This window comes from Eupeodes corollae, chromosome 2 (genome assembly GCF_945859685.1).
Source record: "Eupeodes corollae chromosome 2, idEupCoro1.1, whole genome shotgun sequence".
In the NCBI taxonomy this organism is placed as follows: Eukaryota; Metazoa; Arthropoda; class Insecta; order Diptera; family Syrphidae; genus Eupeodes; species Eupeodes corollae.
The window spans coordinates 148,533,696-148,561,027 of record NC_079148.1 but is presented as its reverse complement, the minus strand read 5'-3'; the positions used below and the strand labels follow the sequence as shown (position 1 = coordinate 148,561,027).

Genomic DNA, 27,332 nt, shown 5'->3' with positions numbered 1-27,332 from the left:
TCGTACTTCCATTGTACTTAATATAAGTCATTGGTTCATCGTGATAAAAAAGAATTCTAGGATATATTGGCCCAGCCAACGACCCATAAAAAAAGGGGACTTCATCACAGAAACTCTTCAAAGCTACCATTTTAAAATAAATCGCTTTAAATAATCGCTGATATTTAACAAAACTCTGTTTCAGTAATCCCAATTATTTTTTAATATTTGTTTTAATACCTAAAAATCCTATTTTGTTCGCCTCTAGGGTCATGTGGTATTAAAATAAAAAAAAGGAGACTGAACTTTAAATAAACTTAATTCAAAACAGTTAATAAGAAAAATGTGTATAAAAATAAATTAAAATATTAAAAACAAAGGTATCATAAAATATCATGAAGAAAAAAAAATAAGCGACAAAAATAATATAATAATAATAAAAAATAAAATAATTAAAGAAAATATAAATAAAATAAATGAAAAATCGATTTTTGTAAATAGTATTTTGTTATGTTCCATGATTAAAAACCAAACATATTCTTTATTTATTCTAGCTTCATGTCCATAAAATTCAATTAAATGCCCTAAAACTAGTCGAAACCGACTTTAAATTAATATTAACAAAGCATTTAAAAAATCTTATCTTATTAAATTACGGCTTCCATAAATCTTAAATTTTTTTTAAAGTAGCTTAAATTAAATATTTATTGAGAAGAAATTCAAAGAAAATTTTTCTCATATCTTATCAAATAAAAATTATTATCAAGATTTTTTAAACTACAATAATTTAAAAAAAAAAATTCTCAATAAAAATACCTACTACTTTAAATAAACTCCTTAAACAAAACAAAAAAAAACTTCAAATACCTTTTTTATCTTTGGCAATTCATTGCCAAAACACGTTTTTTACATTTTGCTCAAAAAGGGGAAGTATCAGAATTTCAGAATTAGAACTTTTTTATCGCACACATCAAAAACAAAATTGACTGCATATATCTTTGTGAGAACAAAAAGAGAGGATCTTTTTTTGGGAGAGTCTCACTCTCACTCTCACTACACTATTTTCCATACGTCCGCATCTTGAAAAGCATATTAACAATAAAAAAAAAAAAAGAATTAAAACACACAACCTTCAACAGAAAAAAGCATGAGAACGTTGTTTTTGTGAGTATAACAGTTTTCTACACTAAATGTTACGTCGTGGTTTTATTTCATTTCATAAAGTCACCACGGGCGAGAGAGTACTTAAAACAAAAATAATATAGAAATTCTTTTCGAATTAAAGAATTTTTTACAAACGAAATTTTAACCCAAGAACGATCAAAAGAAAACTTTTTTTATAATTTAATTTTGTTAATTTCTCTTCACTCTGTATTAATTTTTGTTGTTGTTTGACTCAAAAGTTTCAAAATTCTATTAGGTTATTGTTGTTGTTTTAGCTTTTGCTTTTACATAAATGGATTTTTTTTTTTTCGATCGGTTTAAATTCGATTTTTCGCTTCGCCCACATTTCCTACCCAATAAAATACAACTTTGCTTAATTTTCGAGTGAAATAAAATTAACAACCCAAGAAACGACGAAACATAATTTTAATAAAATAAAACACAAAAACAAAAACAAAAAAACAACGAGAAGAGAAAAATTGATTCATCGTACATATTTTCGTATAATAAAAACGAAAAGTATAAAGGAAAAACTCTCCATATAATATATTTATAAATATTTAGTAAAAAAAAAAAAAAGAGGAAATTTTCCACTTGCTGTGCTGTGGTGCTGCTCTAGGTGTATATTTTGTATTTCCTCCTCGTATTTACCTACCACCCTGACATACAACAAAGTTTTCGTTATTCGTTCGATTTTCCCAACGCAACGAGCCGCGGCAGTTTAGTTTCAGTTTGGAAGGAAAAATCGCTGACTTTTCAACACTCATTAAGACTCAAACTCAAAAAATCTCTTTCTTTAAAAATAAACGTGAAATACAATACAATGAAGAAAGAAATCAAAACAAAGCATTAAATATTTTTTGTTATAATCATTTCATTTATCGGGTTCTTGTTCTTTTCGAAAATCTAGAGGTAGTCGTCGTTTTGAAAAAATAAATATAATTACAAAAAAAAAGAGAGAGCTCTCGGTTGGACAAGAGGTCGTCGGCGACAACAGCGCAACGCAACGTGAGGAGAGTGAGCTTTAATGTCTACGTCTAACTACTAGTTTATTTCTGTGACACAAAAATCAAAACAAATGCCACGATTTTGAGTGTGACGGCTTTGGCTAACTTTAAAACAAAAACTACTTTATTTGATAAAAATGTCACAAATTTGACAAAACAATTGATACCATCTGCCATAAAGGAGTTCACACTCTACAAGTACTCGTACCTAGAGCTTGAACGTTCTGAAGTTAAAGAGGCAGTAGCTGAACGTTGAATCCGCCACTTCAATTCAAGCAGTCCAACCGAATAGTACCTACCTACATCATAATTATTATATCGATGTGGCTGGCTCTTCTCTTACTACCGCCTTCGTCGTCGTCGTCGTCGTCGTTGCCGCCACATTAAAAAAATATTGAAGAATTTAATTTAATTCTAATAAATTACTAGATAACTCCTATCATCAATTTAAATAATGTCAGTGATAAAAACCAGCTACAGCTACAACAACAAATATACTACTGGTCAAACTTCAGCTGAAAATAATAACAACAACAACAATAACTATAACATTAAACAACAAGAGCAAAGCATAAAGGAAATTATAATCTACAACTACTTTACAATAAAAGCTAAATAATATTATAACAATTGGACTATCGATTTCGATTTCGATTTTAATTTCGATATTTGTAAAGTGCTACGGTGATAACTTATTTTTTAATTTGTAGTATTTAACGATGAGTGTGCGAAGAAATGTTGCCTTTTGAGACTCAGTGCCGCGCCGCCAACTCTATAACTTTTTAATTTCATCAACGCCGCCGTCTGACTCCTAACGCCTGTGTTTTATTTTGTCTTTTTTTTTATAATTAAATCCACCTTTAACTAGTGTACCTTTGAAAAAAAATTCAATCCCCATTTCATATCGAATGAACTGTGAATTCTTTAATTAAAAAAAATATTTTTTATATAATCATATCTTGGTAATCCAAAGAAGAATAAACGAATATATTTTAAATGGCTGATTCAAATAACTCAAAAATCGCATCGCGATTAAGAAAAATTGAAAGAACTGACAGTGAAATTGCGTGTGAGGAAGCGGCACGTCTCACAGCCGACATACAGGAGGGCAATAGTCCTGACGATGACGATGACATTAGTGAATATCAGGAGCTTCCACCACCGCCGGACGGAGGTTACGGCTGGGTGATATGCTTCGCGTCATTTATGTGCAACATGATTGTGGATGGTATTGCGTATACTTTTGGAATATTTCTGGGAGAGTTTGTGGACTACTTTGGCGAGGGTAAAGGTAAAGTAGCATGGGTGGGAAGTCTACTGAGCGGAGTGTACCTTAGTGCCGGGCCAATTGTGTCGGCATTGGCTAATAAATTCGGCTGCAGGGCAGTTTGCATAGCGGGGAGTGTGGTCGCATGTATTGCGTTTGTTTTGAGTACCATGAGTACGTCTGTAAATATGCTTATGTTAACGTATGGTGTTCTGGGTGGGTTTGGATTTGGTATGATCTACTTGCCGGCTGTGGTTGCCGTAGGCTATTACTTTGAGACTAAGCGGTCGCTGGCGACTGGTATTGCAGTGTGTGGTTCAGGTGTGGGGACATTTGCGTTCGCACCCTTCGCAACATATCTGCTAAAATTGTTCGGATGGAAGAACTCACTTTTGATCTTTGCTGGATTGATTCTGAATTGCGCTGTGTTTGGTGCAATGATGCGACCTCTCACTTATCCAAAGAAGAAGAAGGTTAAGCCTCTGATGCAGAGGATGTATGAAGAAAAGAGATTGCAAATGGAACGTGGTTCGATTGGTGGATCACATTTCATGGTCCAAATGCCCGATGGCACGATGGAGCGAAAAATGAAAATGCCCATCAATGCCGATCCGGGAGTACATTCTAGTCTCAATTTAGATTTATTAGCATCGCAACAACAAAGCGGTACCTTGCACCCTGTATCAACCCTACCCACAATCACCGAAGCCAAAGTGGCAGAAAATCAACACGAACAAAATTCACCTGATGGTCAGAGTCAATTAGAAGTCCGTCGAGGACGTCGTCCATATCGTAATTCAGAAACCGATGCCACTAGTCCTTATAACTCCAACGATATGATTCGCAATGCTTCACAGCCTGCATTCACAATCGATTACCAAAGCCTACCGAAGAACGGTTCAGTGCCGTCCTTTGACAGAGTTCGAAAAACTTCGAGCAGTGAACGATACAAGCCCTCATTGGCAGCCATTCGGGCATCGTCGAGAGGAGATTTAGAGAGCAATGGTGTAGAAAATTATTCATCAAAGATGTCTCTATCCCAACGCAACGATAGCGGCAAAATGGTCAGACCTCTCTCGCGAAAGGATATTTTCTATTCAGGATCAGTCACCAATCTACCACAATACCAATCACAAAAATCCCTAACTAACTACAGAAATTCAGTTCTTTCACTCACTAAATACGAAAAAAGCATGCGGGATGTGCGTATGATAGATCCCCTCGCCGAAGCGGAGAAGCACCGTGAAGAATACGACCTCTGTCCATGCTGTGGAATACCAGATTCCGTTAAAGCAATTCTCAATACTATGTTAGATGTTAGCCTACTCAAGGATCCCGTTTTCATGCTCATCGGAATTTCAAACGTTTTCGGAATGGCTGGACTGTATGTTCCATTTGTATATCTAGTAGACGCCGCTATGCTCGACGGAATTGACTCCAACTCAGCCTCATATTTGATTGCAATCATCGGAATTACAAACACCTTTGGCAGAGTAATCTGCGGTTATGTCGCAGATTTTCCGCAAGTCAATTCACTTCTACTAAATAATATTTGCCTCTTGATAGCCACATTTGCTGTGACAGCAACACCCCTATGCTCATCCTATATGTCCTACGTAATTATGTCTGTGTTTTTCGGAATAGCTATTTCCGGCTATATATCGCTAACTTCGATCATCCTAGTCGATCTGCTAGGCTTGGAGAGACTCACAAATGCATTCGGTCTACTCATTCTCTTCAGAGGTTTTGCCGCCATCATTGGATCGCCTCTAGCCGGCGCAGTGTATGATGCAACTGCATCGTACGACATATCTTTCTACATGGCTGGAGCGTTCTTTGCCATTTCAACAGTGACCAGCTTTTTAGCACCATGTCTAAAGCGCTGCACAAACACTGACGAATTGCCAGTTCACATGGAAGTCCTTACGCCAATTGACGAAGAACAAGCCGAGGACCTAGAAGACGACGATCAACCTATCACAATTGTGCCCAAAATTGTGAAAACGCTACCAAGCCCACAACAAGAACAACCACCCGGAGGTATGAATAATAATAATAAGCAGTCCGAATCAGTTTTATGAGTTCAAGAGAGATTTTAAAATAATTATTTTATTTTTATTGTTAACTCAAAAATGCCATTTTTACTCCTCCCTAGCAGCAGATTCAGCATCAGCGGTAGCAACATAGAGCATATAAACAACAGCTTAGCTTAACATACCAAATAATTTTGATTTAACAAAAAATTATTATTATTAATTAATGAGAGAATGTTTAAAAACAAAAAAAAGAGAGAAATAAAAATATATATGATAAAATATACATTTTAGAAGAATAGTTTGTAATCTATTACACTATAAAAGTAAATTTAAAATATTTTTTTATTGAATTGTTTTCTTTTAAAAATAAAACTGTTATTTTAACTGATAGCCCTTTTCTTTATAAACGCAAATTGCTAATGTATTAAACAAAAAATAATTAAAACAAAAAGAATAACGGTGTCGATTATGATGATAGTGTTAAAAAGAAAAACATATATTTTGTACATTTAGTAGTTATATTTTTTAATTGTTATTTTTTTGTATCTTCTTTTTATGATGAATGTGTATGTTTATTGTTTAATTTTTGTAATTTTAATATAAGGCATCATTTTTTTTAAAACTCTAGTATTTGAATAAACCAAAAAGATAGAAATATCAATCATTTCATTAGGTTCACTTTTTTGTTTTTTTAAATAATTAAGAAAAAATAATAATAAAAAGAAATACGTGAGGTATAAGAGAAGTTTAATTAATGTAATAGTTTTGTATAAGCAACAAGCAAAAACACGGTATTATATACTTTTACTAAATAAAAAAACAAAAACAAAAAATCAAATACAAATAAACGAGTAGAATAAAAAATTGTTTAAGTTATAAAAAGAAAACCTCTTATTGGAATGACAAATAATTTTATGTAAAAACGAAAAAGAAAAGAACTAAAAACTAATTGTTATTTATTTTTTAAACCAATCGATTGTAAAAAGTTAATTATTAAAATTTGCGCGCTGTTTCATTATTTTAAAATTCTTAAAATTGTTTTTTTTTTGTTAAATTTATCTTTTTCTTAGTAAAACAATAAAGAAAAGAGAAGGAAAAAAGAAAACTATTCGTGCTAATCGAAAATAGTATTATTTATAAAAAAATCAAACCAAAAACAAATATCAGAAAAAAAGTACTAAAACTATGTTATATTACAAAGAAATTATAGCAATTAACTAAATAAAAAACAATATGAAGAACGAGAGAAGGGATATAAGAAAAAAGAAAAACGCCATACAAATTAGCAAACAAATAAACACTACTGTGTCCTGTTTCATTTTTGTTTCAATTTTAATTTACATTTACAGCTCGTTCAAGGGAGGAGAGGCAATTTACATTCTTAGTTCGTTCAAAGTTAAAAAGAAGGTCAGAAAAGTGTTTGAGCTGAAGGGCTTTTGCATGATTTGGCTAAATGAAGAAAAATCAATCAAATTCTTTATCCATACATAAGAGTTCATCGTCGACTTGGTTACTATGGGAAATTCTTATCGGAATTGTTCGCCGTTAAAATCTTGTTTTACAATCGCTATTATTTTATTGATTTTTGTTTTGTGAAAAAGATTAATATAATTGAGGCATACAAATAGATTTAGAGTAAACTGATAAGGACGGTTTTTTTATCGCTGATTTGTCCAAACACCACTTTCCTGGTTTTATTTTGAATTCTGATATCGGACAATATAAGGAGAATATAAGGAAAATTTGATAGTGAGAAAATTATCTCGAAATTCTTACCGGTGGTAGGCGCCGTAGTTAGTGCGAAAACGATTAGAAAGGGAAACTTTATAATTTAAAAATGTTTAAGCATACAAAATATTAAAATGTTAAATAAATAAATTATTCCAATCGAAGGTAGATCTTTTTGAGAAATTTAGCCAAACAGGCACGATATGTGAATTTATGTTTTAAAATATTTTATGAAGCCTTGTGGCGTTTAAAAATAGGACCGATTCAGTTTCAATAATTTTATTAATTTCAATAATTGAAAATAATAATCATCAGAAGAAAAAGTGTTAGTTTAGTTAGAACAAAATCTATTGGGCTAATTTTTACAATAATCTCAATTTAAAAATCGATTAAGAGGTAAAAAGAACTTTTTATTTAAAAAAATTTAAATTAATAAAATAGATAAATATAACTGAACGTCACGGAAAGTTTTTTTTCATTTAATCAATTAATTACAAATTGATTTGAGGTTAAAGAGCAAACAAAAATCAAGTCAAACTATTTAGTGACGAATTTGTTCCACAAAGTGCACTTAGTTTAACACTGCCGGTCATATTAGATAAGAAGCAGGCTTTTTCGAAAAGTAAAATAGATATTTCTCAAGATACATGATGGATTAGAAAAAAACAACTATGGTAAATGAGGGACTATTTTGTTCACAACAAAATATATAATTTGGGTATAGTAGAGATTTAGCTTACGATACTTTTATGACAAAATTTGAATTGAGTCAAGAATATGTGAAAATAAATGGGGTCATTAGATTAGAAGCATTTTTGAAAAACGGTAAAATTTATAAATGAATTGTTTTTGAGTGAGTGTTAATAGAAATGGATAATACACAATTTTTGACAGTAGAGGAAAGAGCAAGAATTGATGTTTATTGCTCTAAAGGTCTTTAATTCTTTGCTATAGCCCGAAAAACAAATAATCGAAGTGATCATTGTGTCAGCAATCATTTAAAAAACCATCGTCTTTCTCGAAAAATTATTTAAAAAAACACTTCCTCTGCCGTAAACTTTGCGAATCGCGAAGTATCCTTCGAATAACATCAAATTTAGCTTTATCGGCAGGTAAAAAGCTAATGTAAAGGGTAGCTTATCCACTTTTAAATGCACAATTTGCCATGCTAAACACTTAAAGCACCTGAAGTATAAGAAAAAAAACACCTCTTAATGAGAAAGATCACATGAGCTTGGATGTGCAAAATTTAAAAAAAAAGTTAACCTAGATGGGCCAAATGGTTATAATTATTATTTCCATCACCTGAGGAAAGAGAAGTGATTTTTAAACCGTCATTATAGCAAAAACGGAGGCGTTATCGTCTGGGGCTCAATTGTATAGTATGGGGCTATAAACTTGGTAGTCCAAGATACCAAATGACTAGGAAAACATACAAAGCCTTCCTGGAATCAGTATTGCCCAATATTATCGAGCTTTTTGGACCAATTCCATGGATTGTTCAGCAGGAAAACGCTCCCATAAACACAGCCCATGAGGTAAAATTCCTAATTGCAAACCTAAACTTCCACTTGCTGCCTTGGCCACCATATTCCTCGGACCTTAACTAATTGAAAATGTGTGGGACTAGCTTACACGTAAGGTACATGAGGTAGGAAAGCAATACGATGAAAAGGAAGCGCTAATTCATGGTATCAAATTGGCCTGGAGTGAGATTTTCTTTGATCTACTTAGAATCTCTTTATAAATCCTTAAAAGATAGAATTTTTGAAATTGTTTTTGAAGGCTGGTGTGGTATCACACATTATAAAAATCATAATAAAAGCTTAAAAACATAACAAAATATAAACACTTGCATTTTGTTTCCATTCATTTGATGTGCTTCTAATCTAATGACACCATATTTACGCATATTTTTGACACAATTTTCCATGAAAGTTCCGTTAGATAAAATTTTTGCCCAATGAGAGAAAGTTCCAACTCCAAACTTATAAAATCTATTTGGAAACTTGGGCGGTGACTTTAGGATTAGTCGTAGGAACTTGATAATTTTCAATTTAATTCATAAACGCACCATTTCACTAATCATCGAACTGTCATTGTGTATTTATTCAGTAAACTCAAGTTTCTCATCATAGTGAAATACACGAACGAGCAACACCTGTAAGTTATAAACATTTCCTACCGAAATTCGGAGTCGGTGACCGCAACTATTTGAGATAGGATTAGATGTCTCAAGGGGTTCCTCAATAATCAAAATACTCGTTATTGGTTCATCCACAAAAATAACTGTTTGGTGCTGTTTGAGTGCCTGCCGTGTTATTGTTCATCGACGATAACAATTATCACGTTACTGTGAATGGAAAGCGATGATGCGCCATGATTACCGATTTGTTTTGATCCGAATTACTTGGAAGACGAGTGTTTGATGAGGAAGTTATCTCCAAAAATGGCCCAGTCAATTGGCTGCCTCTTTAATGTGTTTTAACAGTTCTACACTATTTTCTTTTGGGCTACGTTAAGTCATTGGTTTATGCCAACAAGCCGACGCACGACACGTTGGAAGAGCTCAAAGCCAATAATTAATACGAAATAGCAGAGATTTCGGTCCAACGAATTGACCGCTGTAAACGTGCCCTTCGGAACCATATTGATTGTAAAAAAAAAAGTTGTCAAGTCCAAATATACGCGTAAAATGACGTTTTCAGTAGAATTATGACCCCAAGTACTGGACCTGAAACTTATCGAGAACCGTCCCATTCCAAGATGTTCCGATTACAACACTTATCAACAAATCCTTCAAAATTGGCTAAGTTCCAAGTATGATGAAAACAGCCCGAGTTATCCCTGACTTTAAGAATGGCGATGTTGAAGACTACAACAATTATCGCTTATTATCTCAATTTTACCAATCTTATCGAAGATTATCGAAAAAGTTATTAACAACCAATTACTCAAATATATCGAGCGAAAAAAATCAGACTCAAAAACAGCACTGGTAGACATGATATCACACCTTCAAAGGAATAAAGACAATCACAACCTTGCCAGCGCGCTTTGTCTAAAGCATTCGACATCGTCAATCATAAAAACCTTCTACGAAAGCTTTTTGCTTTAGGAGTAAGATGTTTTTCATTTAATTGATTCAAATCTTACCTCGAAAATCGATATCAGTACATAAGTTTGGACGGATGTACAAGCCATGAGCAACCAGTCGTGATGGGGGTACCACAAGGTAGTGTACTTGGACCGACACTTTTTTGTCTATATATACAAGATCTTACAAACTTGATTTCAAATGAATAACCAGTATTGTTTGCAGATGACATCAGTTTTATGTATTCTGTACGAACTGCTACTGAACTCGAAGAAGGGATGAATAATGATCTTGATAAGATTCAATCTAGGATGAATGCCCAAAAATTATTTGTTAAAGCCAAAAAAAAAAAACAAATATTTCGTCTTCAGCAAATCGAATACACCTCTTAACATTATCTACCAAGGCTCGACTGTGGAACTAGTTAATCAGTTTAAATATCTTGGTCTTTGAGTGGATTCATCACTGAACTGGAAATACCACATATTAAAACATTCGAAAAAAAAACTTTCATCCCTAGCTGGCGTTTTCGATCGAATTCGTGCCCTTTATCATAGTCATCTAACGTACGGAATCAATGTATAGGGTACAGCAGTTCACAGTTTCATTCAAAATTTACAAGTTGCACAAAATAATGCATTACAAAATTTATTCGGATTTGGATTTATAACCAGCTCCATATTCTAATGGTTAAGGATGAAGCAGAAATGAACATGGTGCTCCACATTCACAAAATTGAACATTGAACAGTATTCTCTAACACCGAATCATCTTCAAGAAGTAGCTATCATAACCACCATGTGAGAAATCGAAACAACATCCATCAAGCCACAAATCACACGACAAATTTCGGAATTAGATTTACAATATATCAGTCGATTCAGTATTACAATAGATATCCAAACGAAATCAAACAGAATAGTGATGTAAAATTTAAAGTCCAGGTTAAAAGAAAATTCTTACCAAATACAAATCAGAATAAAAGCAATGTTAAATGTTAAATGATTTGTAATGCAAATCATTTTTTATCTTTTGTGCTCATTTCTCTTTTTATATATGTATAATGTTCAATTACTAAATGAAATTCTTAAACATTCTTTTTGCAGAATTGTCACTCAAATGTGCTATTCAGCACCTTGAGAAGAATTCAAGTTATAGTTGGTTACACAAAATGTAGGACTAACCTAATTGAATTAAAATGCCTAACACATGTGCCTAACACATGTGCGAAAGACATACATAGTTACCAAAAATTAAGTTTTGTTCCTATTATTATGGCCACAGCTGGTTTATCTTCTAAATTTTCGACAATTCTTAGAAAACTAGTGCCAAGTGACTTACAATTTTTAACCAAACCTGTGTGTCTTGTGTTTAAATTAGCATTGAATTGAATTTAGCCACTGAATACCAAAATTTGCTTTCGAACATGATAAGAACTTAATTTTTCCTCTTTTTGAAAACAAATTCATTGATATGATTAGAGACAGATAAATATGCATACAAGTGTTTCTCCAAAAAAAGTTAAAAGCCGATTGGCATATTAAACAAAGATTGTTTGAAACATATTTATTCTTAAAAAACAAACATAATTTCATTGAGTTACCGATGATTTGTGTGTTAAAGTTTTTGTTTTTCTAAACTTTTTCATCTAAAATTAGATTTACAAATAAACAACAAATACAGTTGTTATTGATTTAGTTTTTTTATCCACCTGTCATTACATAATATTTAGGATCTATTAATCAATTTATGTTTGGATGGTTTTGAATATGTAAAATAACAATGTGACTTTATCATTGGAGATATTTTCAATCTGTTTAAACAAAATTAAAACTCAATAAAGTTTGTTTCTATATGAATTCAGTGAAAAAAATACAAACTTAAGGCAATCATATTTCTTATTTTATAAGACAGTTAACAAGAAAGTATTACATATGTAACACAAAATTTCCAAACCTTAAAGCAAAAACTTTTCCATCTGATTTCTGTTTTGACATGATAAATTTATTTGTTTACAAATGGATTTATTTTGTAAAACTATAACACATACGTACGTAAGGTACGTGATAAAAGCTGTCCATTTAACATGATAGTAAAATGGTTAGATGCAATAACAGCAACAGCACATGAATGAAAAGAAAACACAATTTACAGCAGTAGACTTTTTTTCTGTTCATGATTTTCTTTTTCTTTTATGGAGGACATGCAATGCAGTTAGATAAATTTATTTGTTTCCGTACTAAACAATTAAATGATATATCAGTTTTGAGTAGAAAGGCAAAGTAATGGATTGAACTTGTTTGTGTAATTGTCATTCGTCTGTGTTTACGTATTCAGCTTTAAATTCTTCCGTTTTTCAGTTTGAATCAAAGAAACAAGAGTATTTCATACAATTAAAACTGGATAAAAATAAATCAGCAATGAGGTGTAATTGTAATTACTTGTGAATCTTAAATGTCTCGATCATTATCATTGTTTAGAAAATGAAACGAAAATAGTTATGAGCCGCAGAATTGTATTTCCATACAAATTAAATTACAGTGTTACAGAACGAACTTAGATACATCACAGAGGTGCCAACACAGCGTTGTGATTCTCCAGACTATGCCATTTTGTCTGGTGTAGTTGGTTAGTCACCATTTTTAATGAGAAATATAGCGATTAGCTTTTTTTGTGGAGTCAAGAGTGTAAAACAAATTTCAAATTAAAGGTAAATGAAAAACCACGGACAAAACGATTTTACTGCTAACCAAAAGCTTTGAAAAACGGGTAATCTGGTCACCGGAGGTTAGTCAGAGCCCCTGAAAACGTTGAACAATTCTTAACAACGCCCAAAAAAGAGCGTAAACAGACTGCAGCTCTGGAAGTTTCGCGTACATCTTTAAAAAAAATCATAACACAGGTCTTCTATAAGCACTTGATTTCAATAAGATGGCATTCGTTGAGATGTTTTGACAAATCTTCGGCAGAAATGTGACTTCGTTGGGCGCCACGCTGTTCCGACTTAACCATATTATGGCAATTTTAACAGAATATTGAAAAAAGCAATGCCAGAGTGTAAACGTAATCTTAATAAACATTTTTTAAAAGGGCATTTTTAGCGGTTATTTTTTATTGGCGTCGCATGATGGAGTTTAACATAAGTAAACCTATTTATTTTAAACCTTCTTATAATCCTTGTTTGAAATGCAATTACTTGAGTTATGGAGTTCTAGCGAATTTTGTGTGCACAAACACTGTTTAAATGTAATTACATGTCGGATATGAAGCAAAATTCATAAAGTTCAACCAATACTCTTTCTTATCTTAGGTCCTTAAAATCAATTTATTACAAACATATAACAACAAAATTAACTACGGTAGTAAAATCTGTGTGCAAGTGGTGAACTGGTATCTATACAAAAATATGTATATACGAATATATTAAAATTGCATCACCTGAAACCGACATTTGTACATATTCTTTGCCATTTATTTAAGTAGTAGGTGGGAATGAAAAAATCAATCGTATTAATTATCTTATTAATTATGAAAACCGTAGTTGAATTACGACAGACGTACAAATTGAGATATAATAAATTTAACAACTAAAATGTCATTACGACTATGACAAAAGAAACAAGATGCTTTACAACAAGAGATTTAGGGGGGTACCAGAAAACAAACAAAACGTATTACACTTTCATTCAATTTAGATTACAACAATAACTAAATTTACACATGCTGGATTGCATTTCTATAGATCTCTCATCTGAAGATGATCGGTTGTTTTTTTTTTTTGTATTATTATTAATTTGCTACTGAAATACTGCTGTCAAATAGGTAAGGAGATACCAATCAAGAACAATGAGAGTAGTACGGCGAGCTCGTAAAAAATACATTTAGAGGTCAGTTTTAATTATAAAATCCTCCTATGGTAAACAAGTACAACAACCAATAAATGACGATTCATGTATCGCTGCTGTCTGTGAATTTAAACGTTGTGTATGGAAGATCAATTTATTTTTTTTGTTTTTAGTGAATGAATTGATCTTAAATGCTCGTTTCATTCTTTGCAGCAAATTTCTTACGTCTATGTAGAACAAATTGTATTATGTAATTGGGAAAAGAGTGGAGTGGTGGAGAAAAAGATGTGCTTTTGTTTATCAGAAGTTGTACAAAAATGGGTTAATTTTTTATTATTATCAGTGAAGGTTAATTTAGAATGTTGTGCTATTTCAACAAATTGAAAAATTAGTTGAAAAGAAATAAATTAATTTGACAGAATTGTGAGAATTTGTTTATTGATTGTATTCCAGGAAAAACGTTTTATCAAACTCTGGTATCCATATCATTCAAAGAAGCTTATTTTAGACTATTAATTTTGTGCATTTCGGTCTAACGTGCTTAATGCGACTAAAATGTAAGTCTGTTCCAAGAAATTAGTTACCATTTTTCTCGGAAACGATTCAAGCACTTAATGGTTTGCTTAAGATTGTAATATTAGTTATGTAATACAATTTTTGCAGTTGTGGCGTTTATAGTTTTTACAAGAGGTCTCAAATATCGTGTGTTTTTTCCACCAAGTTAATCAGCCGAATCAGGTGTTTCGCGCGAACTTTACGAAAAATATTTCTTTTTTTTTTCCCTTATTTTGAGTTTTACCCAAAAAATCATTTTCGAAAAATTTTCCTTATGGAAACATTCTATTCGGGCGAAATGTCACATACTTAACAGCTTGAAATTTCGCTTGAATTTTGAAGACGAAGAGGACGAAAACAACGTTAAAATGTAACTTTTTTGTTATAAAGCTAAATTTATAAATGTTTTTTTTTTTAATTATTTTCATGAGAAAATTAAACTAAGTGATGATAACCAATACGCAAAAACTACTTGGCTTACTCTATAATGCTATTGAAATCTTAGAGTTTATATAAATTGAGCTTCAATGAAATTGAAAATGTGTTTTCGTTCTTGGAACAATTCTACTAATTCCAACGTATTGGTATGATCTCCTAAGTGCATGCGAACAGTTCGAGGCATTGTTGCTAATTCTCTTCCTTAAGCAAAAAGACAGGCAAACTATGCTTTTAACTTAACAAATATCAACAAAAACAATTTTTTTGCATTCGTCACATAAAGATCAAAATATAAATTGAGATAGTTAGGTTTCTTATGTCCAGATTATATTCTCGGTTTCCATAACGGAAATGGGAAAATTTATGGAGAGCTTTTTTCTTAACGTACCTATTTTTTGAATTGTCAGTTTTAAATTCGAAGTGAAATCTTATTCGAGCGAAACTCCTTACAGCTCTTAAAAATCCGGGGGACCGAACAGACAAACCTTAACTTTGTTTCTATCAATATAGCTCTTTGAAACTCGGTATCCCGATAAATTATTCAATAGAAACTTAAATTCTTTAAATTAGATTTTACTGCAAAGGTAAAACATGAGAGAATATTGTAGAAGGCTGCAATAAGACTTTAGACTTGTGGCACATGAAATAGTAAAACCAAGCCAAGTTTTGAGAAACGACATTTTTGTTAAGTTCACAAACTCCGATGATTTTTGAACTGCCCCTAATTTCCGTACCAAATTTCCTTTTTATGATTGAAGAATGATTTAATTTAAAAACGAAGTAATCCTCTAAATTAGTTAGAATTGTATTCCATAGAAGACTTAATTCACGTAAAATGATAAAGTTTTGTAAAGGGGGAAAAATTATCAATTTAAAATATAAATTATTTAGAGGATTTAATAGCTCTTTTCAAAATTAAATTTGGCATGGAGGGCTTAAAAAAAAACCAGAAAAACATAAAATTGTCTATGGATTAAACAACATAATGGGTGTAGAATACTGAAACTCGGTATAACAAAAGAATCGTCAATTTAATAACATTTAGGCCCTTATTCGAACTAAAGCGATTGTTTTTGAAATCACTCACTTCGTTAATATCATTTCTTATTCACTTCAAAACCCAGTTTGTTTGGGAAAAGAGATGTTAACCCATCACCTATCTTAATTTTGCTTTATATTGGATTTCTCAAACGTGCGCTTTAAGTCCAACATTCGATTTGCTTCTCGTAATAAGGGCCTTAGATGATATTTTCTAAATCAAACAAATGAAAATGATGACTAGTCGTTACTAACAGAATTGTAACACTTGGACTTAAGACAAATATGGCGCTAGTGGTATTTCCTTCACATCCTTAAATCTTATAATATTTGTGAGTCATTGTGATAAGAATGACGCTTCTTTTTTTATTTTCAAAACAATTGACAAAAAATGTCGTGTTTTGATTTTGCACCTCTTCTTGATAGAAAAATATATTGCATGAGCATTAACCAATGTGGTAGCTCTGATTGAAGTAGTTGCCATGATTGTTCACTGCTGGATCAAAAGCAACGGTCTTGGTCATGTTTAAATATACTAAACCGTTGAAATGTGACAATGAATGAAAGGCTTTAATCGTAGGCCTCACAAAAATGATTACCGATAATGAATTTTGCTCGAATGAAGAGTTTAGGACTAAACTGAAACTGAGGCCCTGGAAGTTTTAGCCATATGTTATATGAATCGATTGACCAATTTTGAAAGAAACTCTGCCAAGTATCCATTATACATTTTAGTCAGTAGTAAAGCCGGCGAAAAAAGGCAACAAAACAATTTTCAGTATTTTTAGCGACTTTTCAAAATGCTGCACTGGAAAAAAAAAAGAATTTTAGAATCCAAAAATTTCCAGAACTGCGAAATTTTTTAGAAAAACATTTCAGAAAAATTAGCTAAGAAAGTAGCCTGGAATTTGAAGTCTGAACAATACTGATATGAATTTTTGTTGAACACTATTTATTTTGTGGTTCTACATCAACATTGGCATTAAATCACTTCTAAAGCTTTACTATTTGGTATAAACCATGTGATATAAACTTAAAAATACTGTTTTCTCATAGATGTCTTTAGTAAATTATTGAGCTCCATACTGTTTCAATAAGTTTGACTTCCATTTTTCTTGAATAATCATGTCCAATTTTATGTTAAAAAAGAGTGTAAAAGATCAGATTTGTTGCTTTAATTTGAATAAATTGGCTGTCAAATCACATGAAACGAAACGACTTACAAGGATTAGTTTTGTAGGTTGAGATACGAAAAATACTGCAGGATAAGAAGCACGAAAGTCAAAGGGTTAAGAAAACGTTTACCGAGCAATTATGTGTTTATCAACCAGACATTTCTATACGTATCCGTGCCATGGTAAAGGTTCAGCTCCTATATCAATTTTATCAACAACTTTGCTTATTTTCCATGGTGCACGAAACGCAATAGTGTTTTTTAATGAGTTAGCCTCTTTTAGACAAATTTCATTGCTAAATCAACTCCACGACTTCAACAACAAAAAATGTGTTACTAGTTGAAAACCCTCATTTCCTTTATTTCGTGTGATTTTTAAGCCACGTAATTGTTTTTTTTTTCATGTAAAAGAATATGTTAACGAAGATACAATTAATGGGAATATTTATCAGAATACGTTGCACACTCTTCTTTTTCTTGGAAAAATTGTATACTCGAGTAACTGATTACTCTAACATTTCCCTTTTAATAATTAATTAGCTTTTACCAGATATGTTTTATGAACCGTTTTGGTGATACGCACTTCACCGTTTAACAAAATTAATTTAATTTAAAATATTATTTAGTTAAAAATTAATAAAATATTCGCACTTACCACCACTTTGATCCAATGCTGAAGCATCTATTGGAATAATTTGATTCTGTATGATATGATGGAGAGGTTGTTGTTGTTCCAATGGCGGCAGCATTGGTTGCAATATAGCACCACCTTGCATCTGAATAGAACAGTCTGACATATCGTCTTCCAATTGTTGCAAATGTCCTGGATGAGGTTGCATTTGTTGTTGATCATCGTAAATATGCATAACACCCATTTGTTGTTGCAGCTCCAAAGTTTGTTGCATTTGTGGATCGTAAATTTGATAGTTTGGACTTAGCATACTCGGTGTTTCGGATGAAGCCAAAGATGGAGCATTGTGATTAATATCATCGGGCACAATCATTTCATGGTTAACGTATTCCTCAGGATACATCGGGTGATGCCACATTTGGGGCATCATTCCATCGTTACTGCGTTGATCATCGCCATTCTCATCGTATTGATATTCTGCCGGATGCATCATCGATGGATATATTAGACCAGGATGATAGTTATAGATTTGATGACCTGGGTATACTGAAATCGGACTGGCAACATATAGCGGAGGTCCTGTTGCTTGTTGAGCCTGTGGATGGACCATGTGGTTTTGTGGTGGTCCTCCAAAATATGTCGGGTACGTGTATTGATAGGCGTACTGTGGGTAGGCTGCATTGGCCATTGTTTGAGGATCAACCGTCTGAGCGTTTACGATCTCTTGAGGAGCTGGACTTTCCTGTTGTTGTCGTTGTACATAATCGTTGCGGCGATTGTTGTTGTTATTGTTTCTTCCACGACCTCGTCGAGCACTGCGTCCTGGGTTGGGGGCAGCAACAGGCACCGGCTGCATTGGTTGCATAACTTGAGTGCCCTTTTTTAAAAAAAGAAAATACCAAATTAATCAATATATTTGTTTTGGTTCTATGTAATTAAATAACTTACCTGATCAGCAATAGCAGGTTGCACTTCACCAGGTATAAAGTGCTGTGGTCCTCCTGGAATATAGGTAGGAACTGGATGAGCTGTCCATCCGTGAAGATTTACATTGGCAGTTACGTTATTTACGTAAACATTTGGGGGAATTCCTCCTGGGATCATTGTTGGATAGACAGGTCCTGCAACAGGTTGGACGCCTGGCATATAATGCATCTGGTTGTATACGGGTTGAGCCGAGCTTGCATGGTGTGCATAATTGTTATTCTGCTGGGAGACCGTGGAATTTGGGGTGCTAGCAATTTGTTGTTGTTGCTGCTGTTGTTGGGTTTGTGAAGCCTGTTGTTGTGTTGCAGATTGTTGCGGTTGAGTTGGAGGCTGTTGTTGTGTTTGTTGCATTTGTGTCTGCTGAGGCGGCTGTTGTTGTTGCTGCTGCTGCTGTTGTTGTTGCTGCTGCTGTTGTTGCTGCTGCTGCTGCTGCATCTGCGGCTGAGGTTGATGAGCTACAGGTTGTGTATGCTGTGCCATTGCTACACTACTCAGTTTTATTTTCGATGGTCCGCAAATTTAAAGTTAATTCGTTCTGAAGCTTATTGTTCAACATGAGAGTTTACTGAAATATTAAATTCGATTAGTTAAACTTATAGTTTTAAGGCATAAATGGATCGAAAGGCATTTTAAGGAAGAGTTGTAAATAATAAGATAATCAGTAAACAGAAATCTATTTATAAATAGAAAACATAAGCTAAAATAAGCCCATTTGATATGTGTCAAACACATCTATCTAAGATTTTAACTCAAATAAAAAAAGATCCTTTAACAATCTAATATTTTAAACAAAAACTGGTCTCATTTTTAAAAACGAAGACAATAAGTCAGCAAAATAGATTTAGTATTACTGCATTTGAGTTTTTCGTTTTACATTGGTCCTATTTTTAAAAATTAAGCGCGTTGAGAATTGGTGAACTAAAACGTATGGCAAGGTGTTTGTTTGAGTTTTTCTTTTTGATACTTTGCAAATGCAAACAATCAACCTAATCTAATCACATGAAATACAATTTTTGGAATCAGAATTTTGCAAGCCTTTTATATCCTAACATTATATAAATATGTCATTGTTTGGCATTTCACATATCTTTATTTGATAGGAAGCAATTGCAGATTCAGTTGATGTCGACGCTCATTGGTTTTGAATTCCTGAATATTGCAATGACTAGGAAAGACAGAGTGTGGTTAGGCATTCCACATTCGCGTAGTACGGCTGAAGAACGAATCTCTGTATTTGACAGTACGGCCGAAGTTGGGCTCGAGGGTATACTGATGAACATTCCTAGAAGCGCGAGTATTACTGTTGAACTGTTTAAGGCGAGGAATGCACCTGGCTGTTTCACTAGAGCATAAGCCGTTAAAATAGCGGTAAAAAGAGTCAGACAATAGACCTTACGACGATGTTCAAGCGAAGTAAATGATCTTATGATGATATTATCATCTATCAATTTATGCTTTACTTTCAATACTATCCAAGAGGCTAAAGTAATTTGCAGGAGCACCAGCCAAGAGATGGGAGTAATACTCAAGCTTTGGACGTACATAAGTCTTGTAGATAACAGCCAGATCAGAAGGGGTGAAATATTTCTTGCATCGCCTGAGGAAACACAAACACCTCGAGGCATTTTTAGTGACATCGCGTATGTGATCATTCCACAAGAGGTGGTTGGTGACACATACCGAGAATATCGAGGTGTTCAGTCCTTGATGCAAGTGACATTAATGGATAATGACAATGGGGGTATATCTCGCTTTAACGATACAAGACAGCATTGCGTTTTCGAAGCATTAAATTTCACGTTCTTTTTTAATCCCCATTTTTTAGTAGCCTGAGAAGTTTTTAGGGTTCTTGTCTGTGGTTTGACAGTGCAAAATGTCAGGCTATAGCTACCTTTCAAATTGTTGAAATTTATTTTAACAAAAAAATCTATTCGGAAAATTCATACAGACATTTTTTGCTCAATTGTGAGATGTTCCTTTCTAGTTAATTAAGCAATACTATTTCTATTGATATTTTTGACACAGCTTTTGTTAACTCTACCTAAAGAATTAAAAACAAATCTGCCAGAAGTCTTTCAGACATGCTCTAAAATTGGAACAACAAAACAAAGTTAAGGATTAAAACATGGACTTCCCGAGAACCAATTTTAAACTTTTCTAAAATCTACATTATTGACCCTAAAGCAGTTTTATGTTGTCTTGGCTTAGTTTGTCTCAACAGTTTTCTGTAGAAGAATCCTTCCATTTTCATTTGTTAGACACTCTACCAAATTCTACAATACAACTTGTGAAATGCAACTTGCAACACTCGCCTTGATCTAAAAAAATTTGGGTACATTGTCTGTTGACGCAGCCTATAATTTAAAAAAATTTATAAAATATTCCCGTATATGTAATCCTCAATAATCCCAGCTTAACAAATATAAATAATATTACTGAGTTTCTCAAAAAAGCAAAAATTGTAACTTGAATTTTCAAGCTCTGCAGCTAGGCTTGTTAAATTTTATATTAGCTTGTAATTTTAATTGCTTGTTAATAAATATTATTAATAATAATAAATGTTTTCACATTACTGTTCCCAGAAATTACGAGATGTGACACTTTTAATAAAACCACTACAGAAGTGAAGTGAGGATGGCTACGTTTGACTCTTAGGGTAACAGTTTTAGTTGAAATGATAATTTATTGTATAGTTTTTTTTCTTCAAAACTTTTGCACCGGAAAAACTATTCTCATTCCAAAAAATAATAAAGTAAAAGCCCTTTGACTCTTTCTACAATAACTTTTTAGAATCGGTGTATTTACAAATGGTCTTCAGAGCGCCGATAGCCCTTTATGTGTAGGTAATCCCCAATCGGCATTGAAATGGATGTGGAAAAATTACTTAATTCTCTGGACATTAACATTTTTTTCGAAGGGGTTTTAGAAGTATTCCGTAGTACCCATGGCATGATGGTTAGTGCGATGGGCTGTCATGCGAGAGGTATAGGATTCGATCCCTGCCTATGCCACCTAAAGTTTTTTTTTTCACGGGTACTGCCTCTTGCGGGGAATTGACAAATTCTCCAAGAGTAGTTCTTGTCATGAGAAGTGCTTTCTCAAATTTGCCGTTCGGATTCGGCTTAAAACTGTAGGTCTCTTCCATCCCTGACAATAGTAATCGCACACAGGAATGGTTGAGAGTTGTCAGTTACTAGGCCCTAGTTCTCAAACGGACTGTTGCGCCACCCAATTTATTTATTTATTTTTAGAGGTATTCGTCCCCGAACTGCTTTAATAAGCGTACGAATGTGGTTAACGCGCTGGCTCCTACTATTTTGGCTTCCGTTACGACTTATAACAAACGCTAGTAAGCCATGCTTACTGATGTTTTTTTTTTGGGCTACATTTTGTTCCAATAAGATGGGTCAACTCTTCACACAGCCTGCTAAACCATCAATTCATTACCAAATCAATCAATTTTATTTCCAGAAGTGGTTCTGCAACTTTAAGAGCGTTGGGAGCCACCATTACATGATAAAGTCCAATTTAATGCCAAAATAAGGAATTGTAGATAATAAATGACGTCGACATGTTACACTTTAATTTTTTAAAACTATATTTAAATTTATTCAGCTATAAACTTATGTAATCTAACTTAAAAACTAAGTAATTTGTAGCTAAGGAAAAGGTTGTTTAAAGTTATAGTCTTAGAGAAAATGTCTCCAAGAATTGTTTATATAGAAATTAAAAATGTTTGCATTCAAATTGACATTCCGTAGCATTCTTAGAATGGGTTCATTTGAACCATAAGAGGTGCGGTTGGTAGGAAGTCAATAGAGGAGAGTATGTCTCAAATTATGAGAATTGCTGCGCTACGAACAAAGAAACATCGACTGGTGAATGATGAAATCGCTAAATATTGCCTCTTATTACAACCTAGACTCCTTAAAAGAACAACTTTGCTCCTTATTGCATATGCATAAATGAAGACTACACTCGTAACGCATTGATTCAAGAAGCACAATCTGAATGTAGAATTATATATTCACAATTAAATTTCTCCTCTGCAGTAACAATTACTTTAAGGACAACCTTAGCTACGAAGAAATATCGCTACTGTTTAAATCGAGATGTGAGCTCATCTACCTTAACGGCAGTCCATACAATGGTGCATCCGACCAATTTTGCACGCTGTGCAACATGAAGGCCAAAGAAGACAACTTTCAATTTATAAGCATTTGCCCAATCTTCAAACACCTAAGACTTGCATATCAAGGTAAGGAACGTTTTACAATGATGAACACATTAGAATTTTTAAACGAAAGAAACTGGAAAGAATTAAGTTAATTTTCTTAAATTTATTATTAAATACAAAAATTTGTTAATGACTGAGTATATTTGAAGTTAAATTTTCCTTTTTATTGTGTTTATATAACTTTTCATTATCGTTATAATATATTGCCATTCAAGCTGACGGCTAAGCCAAAGCTATCTCAAATTCATTACCATAATACTTAAACTTTGTAACTAAATAATTGTTCTAATAAAATGAATTATGAGGTTTTGGGAAATTTAAAAAAGCCAGAAAACAGACGATAGATAAGCAAGATGTCATATACCTGTCTACGTTGTTCTAGAGTCTCAACATTAAGCTTTCGGTCACATAATAGCCCAAGATCGGGAATGACCTCAACAGAGGGAATGGGTTGCTTATGGAGAAAGTATTGACTTGGTAAAGTTTTTACTAGCTTTCGTGAAAAAGTACAATACATTACATTTCACACTACTCAGCACATAAATGCACAGAGTAGAGAATACGGCGCCTTGAGCGACTAGACTATGTAAGGTGATAATAACACAAGACATTAATACAAGACAGAAGGACAGAAGAGAAAGAACAACAGACAGAAAGAACACATGACGACATCTTGCTTGATTTCGATGATCGATGGGAACCGTGAAAAAGTAATTAGCTGACATTTGTTTACAATTAGATCTAAGCATTTCCTTTTACTCCAGACCAAAAAACCGTCCATCTCTTTAAATAAAATAAAAATTATGCATCGACGTAATGGAATTGAAAAATGTTGTGTTCAAAGCGTAAAGTAATATGACATCAAAATATTTAAAAATCAACTCCATATCTTTAATGTGGGGGGTAAAAGGAGAGGACCAAAGCGGCTACCTTGTGGTTCGTGAGTGGAAACCCTGTGCTCTGCTCACATAAAAAAAAAAACAAATTCCTATTTACAAGGTTCAATTTAAATAATGTTTTCATAACTTCTGTTAAAGTTCTGCACAAAGAATTGTTGTCCATTTTTTTTATATAATGCGCGCACTAAAGGGGTTATGAATACCCTTATAATGATTAAACACAGTGCGAGCAGTTAGAAAAGGAGGATAGGATTAGAAAAGAGAAACCGATGCACATTGGTTTTGAATGTCTGCACAATATTAAGCCTGGTAAAGCATTCCATATTCGTGTAGTATGGCTAAAGAAAGAATGTCTCTACTTAACAGTACGTCCTAAATTGGGCTCTAATTTAAACTGATAGGCATTCCTAACAGTATGGGTATTAAGGTTGAGTTGTTTAAGGGGAGGAATGCAAGTGGCTATTTCAATAGAGCATTGTTTGTAAAAGCAACGATAAAGCATGAGACCTTGCGACCAATTGGAAAGGAATAAATATTGTTCCACAATCGATCAAAATAGATTTATAGATTTTAGTAAATATAAAGAAAAGTGAAAAAGTTCAAGTTTTAAATTATTGGCACCTAAATTTATGTTTAAAGAGCGCAAGGGACAGTGAACGGAATACATACCAAATGACCAATCGAATGTCTTGGCTTTCAATGTAATGCGTTTCCCTCATCGTGATAGTTAAGCTAAAAATAACATTTAACACCGCTAGACTGTTTGTTGTGGGGTGATGTGAAGTCTCTTGTCTACGCTGATAAGCCTGAGACGATTGAAGTCTTTGAAGCGAATATTTGGCGTGTTATTACTGACATATGTCTCCAAAAAATGGTCCAAAACTGGGACATTCGAAATCATTGCCATAACATTACGTGCTTATTATTAGTTCATGAAAACCACAGGTCTAAAAAAACACCCTTTAAACTATCAGAATATTTTGTGCGCTCATTAAAAATGACATTCCAGATAAGTCTCTTGCATTAAAAGAAAATCTTCTTTTGCATTATTTTAATCAAACCAGTTTTGTTTTTTATGTCCGGCAATAAAATTAAAATTTTAATTATTTATTCAAATAAACCTTTTTCTTCAATTCTATGTTATCTAGGTAGGTTATCAATTTGCAATGGAAGAAAAACAAAATATATGTGCTTCTCACACACCTTAATTTAAAAAATTCTATTATTGCATGAAAAACATTTTAATTAATGAAAATTTTAGTAATTCACCAAATCCTTTCATTATTGTTCTTATAAAAGAAAAATAATCAAATAAAAAATTACTTGTCGCCTTATCACAAAAATTGCCAACAAGTCAACGTCAAGTCAAGTCAAAAGGCAAATTAACTTACCTACTCGAGCGAGCAGAGAAGTAATATAGCTGTGTGAAGAGGATCACACTATCTTCTATCTATACACCCTCATAATCATGACCCAATCCAACCGAATACCAAATGCCGAAAGCCGAACCACAATCAAACTGAAAACTCATCATAACATGGGACTTTGAATTATTGCATTAAAATCATTGCATTTAAAAACATTGCAATTAAACAAAATGTAAAATTAATTAAATAACCAACAAAATGTGCAATACTCTTCTCCTCCTTTAGGTAGTACCTACCTTACCCATTTATTGAGAGTAACACTCAAACAAGTCAAACTGATAGGCGTTTAATTTTTTTTTTAGGCAATGAAAATAAAAGCCCAGCCATTAAATAGAACAAAATAACCAAAAACCAACAGAGACCGGCACTCGGCACAAAATAATAACAACAACAACAACACAAACTCTACTAGCCTCTATAAAATTCCATTACACGTTTCTTTCTCGGTGACGGCGACGGTGACGGGCGACAACGATGGCGACGAAACGAAGGCGAGCGACGTTTAGGTTTTGGTTTTGGTTTTATGTCCCCCGTGTACCATGTTCGTCTGCTCAAACCCAAAGCAAGCACCAGCAAGCTCCTCGCATTATATTTAGACGAATAATATGAACACAAAAGTGGAACTCAACCCGCGACACTTCACTTAATTTCGTGAAACATTGCCACTGGTCTGGTACTGGGAACGGAAAAGAAAGAATTTGTACAGAAGCAAAAAAAAGTACCACACATTAAGTGTGGATCTGGCGCTGGCCATAGCCATAGCCAAACCACGACGACGACGATGGCACGACAGGCGACGTGTCCGTCTCTTCGTCGATGTCGTCCGAATCCGAAACCAAAGTAAAAATGAAAAAAGTTTGATGTATGAATTTTTAACCTCCTCATAAACCTCAATTGAAGATAAGTACCTTAACCTAGCTGCGTTTTGATAATTGCAACAATTGTAAAAATCTCAAAGAAAATATTGTGCAAATTTTATTTAAGTCGAGCACATTTCCACATTTTCCCCGAAAAAAACAATAAAAAAAAACCTGAGCTGAGGAGGAATTTTTTAAAAATTCTTTATTAATAGAAATTTATGTGAGTGAGAGTTGAGGTGAGGACAACTTCAAAAGTTCAATTATAGTAAATTAAATGCTGGAAAATATTTATAAATAATTTTCTTAATTCAATTTTAAATCTGGACTTTCTTCTTCTGACTTACCGATTCAACGAAGACGACGACGACGATGGGATTGGGATCCATGACATTAGGCGTTCATCATTTTTTCCAATTTCTTTTCGTTTTTTTCTTTTTTTATTTTATTTTAATTTACAAGAATTCCATGCTCTGGTTGCGAAACAATGAAAAGATTATTTACTCTCAAAGTTGCGCTGCGGTTTTGTAGCTTGGGGGGAAAACTTGTATGGTTTGGAGAGACAAGGTTTTGATTTATTAAAAAATATTTATTCCTTGTGAAAAGAATTAGAAAATAATTTATATTTTTATGTTTCACAATTTATTCACGTTGCGATTGCGACCAACTTCGCACCCGGACATACTTTTCGGTTTCGGTTCGGCAAAGTAAGGTGAGAATGAGACAGCCTGTAGGTGGATGTGAGTTCAGCAGCGGGTGCTGGTAGGTGAAAAGAGATGGCAATGTATGTGTTTAAACATGGCGGCGTGGTGTGGTCGTCCGTGGTGAGTTTAAGAGAATTTGGTTAAGTGATGCCAAAAGTATGGTAAAAACAGCCGGAAACGCATAATAATTACCACTCATTTAAATATTTTAATTTTAATATTACTTAAAGAATATATGACTTTTGTGGAGGAAAATACAAAG

At 33.2% G+C, this 27,332-nt stretch overlaps 2 protein-coding genes across 3 annotated transcripts in view; one reads left to right on the top strand and one right to left on the bottom strand.

Moving 5' to 3' along the window:
- The window catches only part of LOC129945399 (uncharacterized), a 92,332-nt gene extending 65,251 nt beyond the window's left edge, over positions 1-27,081 (bottom strand). The window contains exons 1-3 of the mRNA XM_056055132.1: positions 26,714-27,081; positions 18,908-19,511; positions 17,984-18,836 (exon numbers count right to left, since the gene is read on the bottom strand). Of these exons, the coding sequence (XP_055911107.1) occupies positions 17,984-18,836; positions 18,908-19,426 (1,372 nt within the window). The 5' untranslated portion in view covers positions 19,427-19,511; positions 26,714-27,081. The remainder of the gene's footprint in view (positions 1-17,983; positions 18,837-18,907; positions 19,512-26,713) is intronic.
- Positions 1,196-6,771, top strand: LOC129945400 (monocarboxylate transporter 14). 2 transcript variants are annotated; one of them, XM_056055133.1, is made up of 2 exons: positions 1,196-5,457; positions 5,573-6,771. In XM_056055133.1, the coding sequence occupies exons 1-2, from the start codon at positions 3,147-3,149 to the stop codon at positions 5,602-5,604; spliced, it is 2,343 nt and encodes a 780-aa protein (XP_055911108.1). In that variant the 5' UTR covers positions 1,196-3,146; the 3' UTR covers positions 5,605-6,771. The 2 variants fall into 2 exon arrangements, with proteins under 2 accessions (XP_055911108.1, XP_055911109.1); XM_056055134.1 differs by having other exon boundaries at positions 1,197-5,457; positions 5,576-6,771.
- Positions 27,082-27,332: the final 251 nt, after the last annotated feature.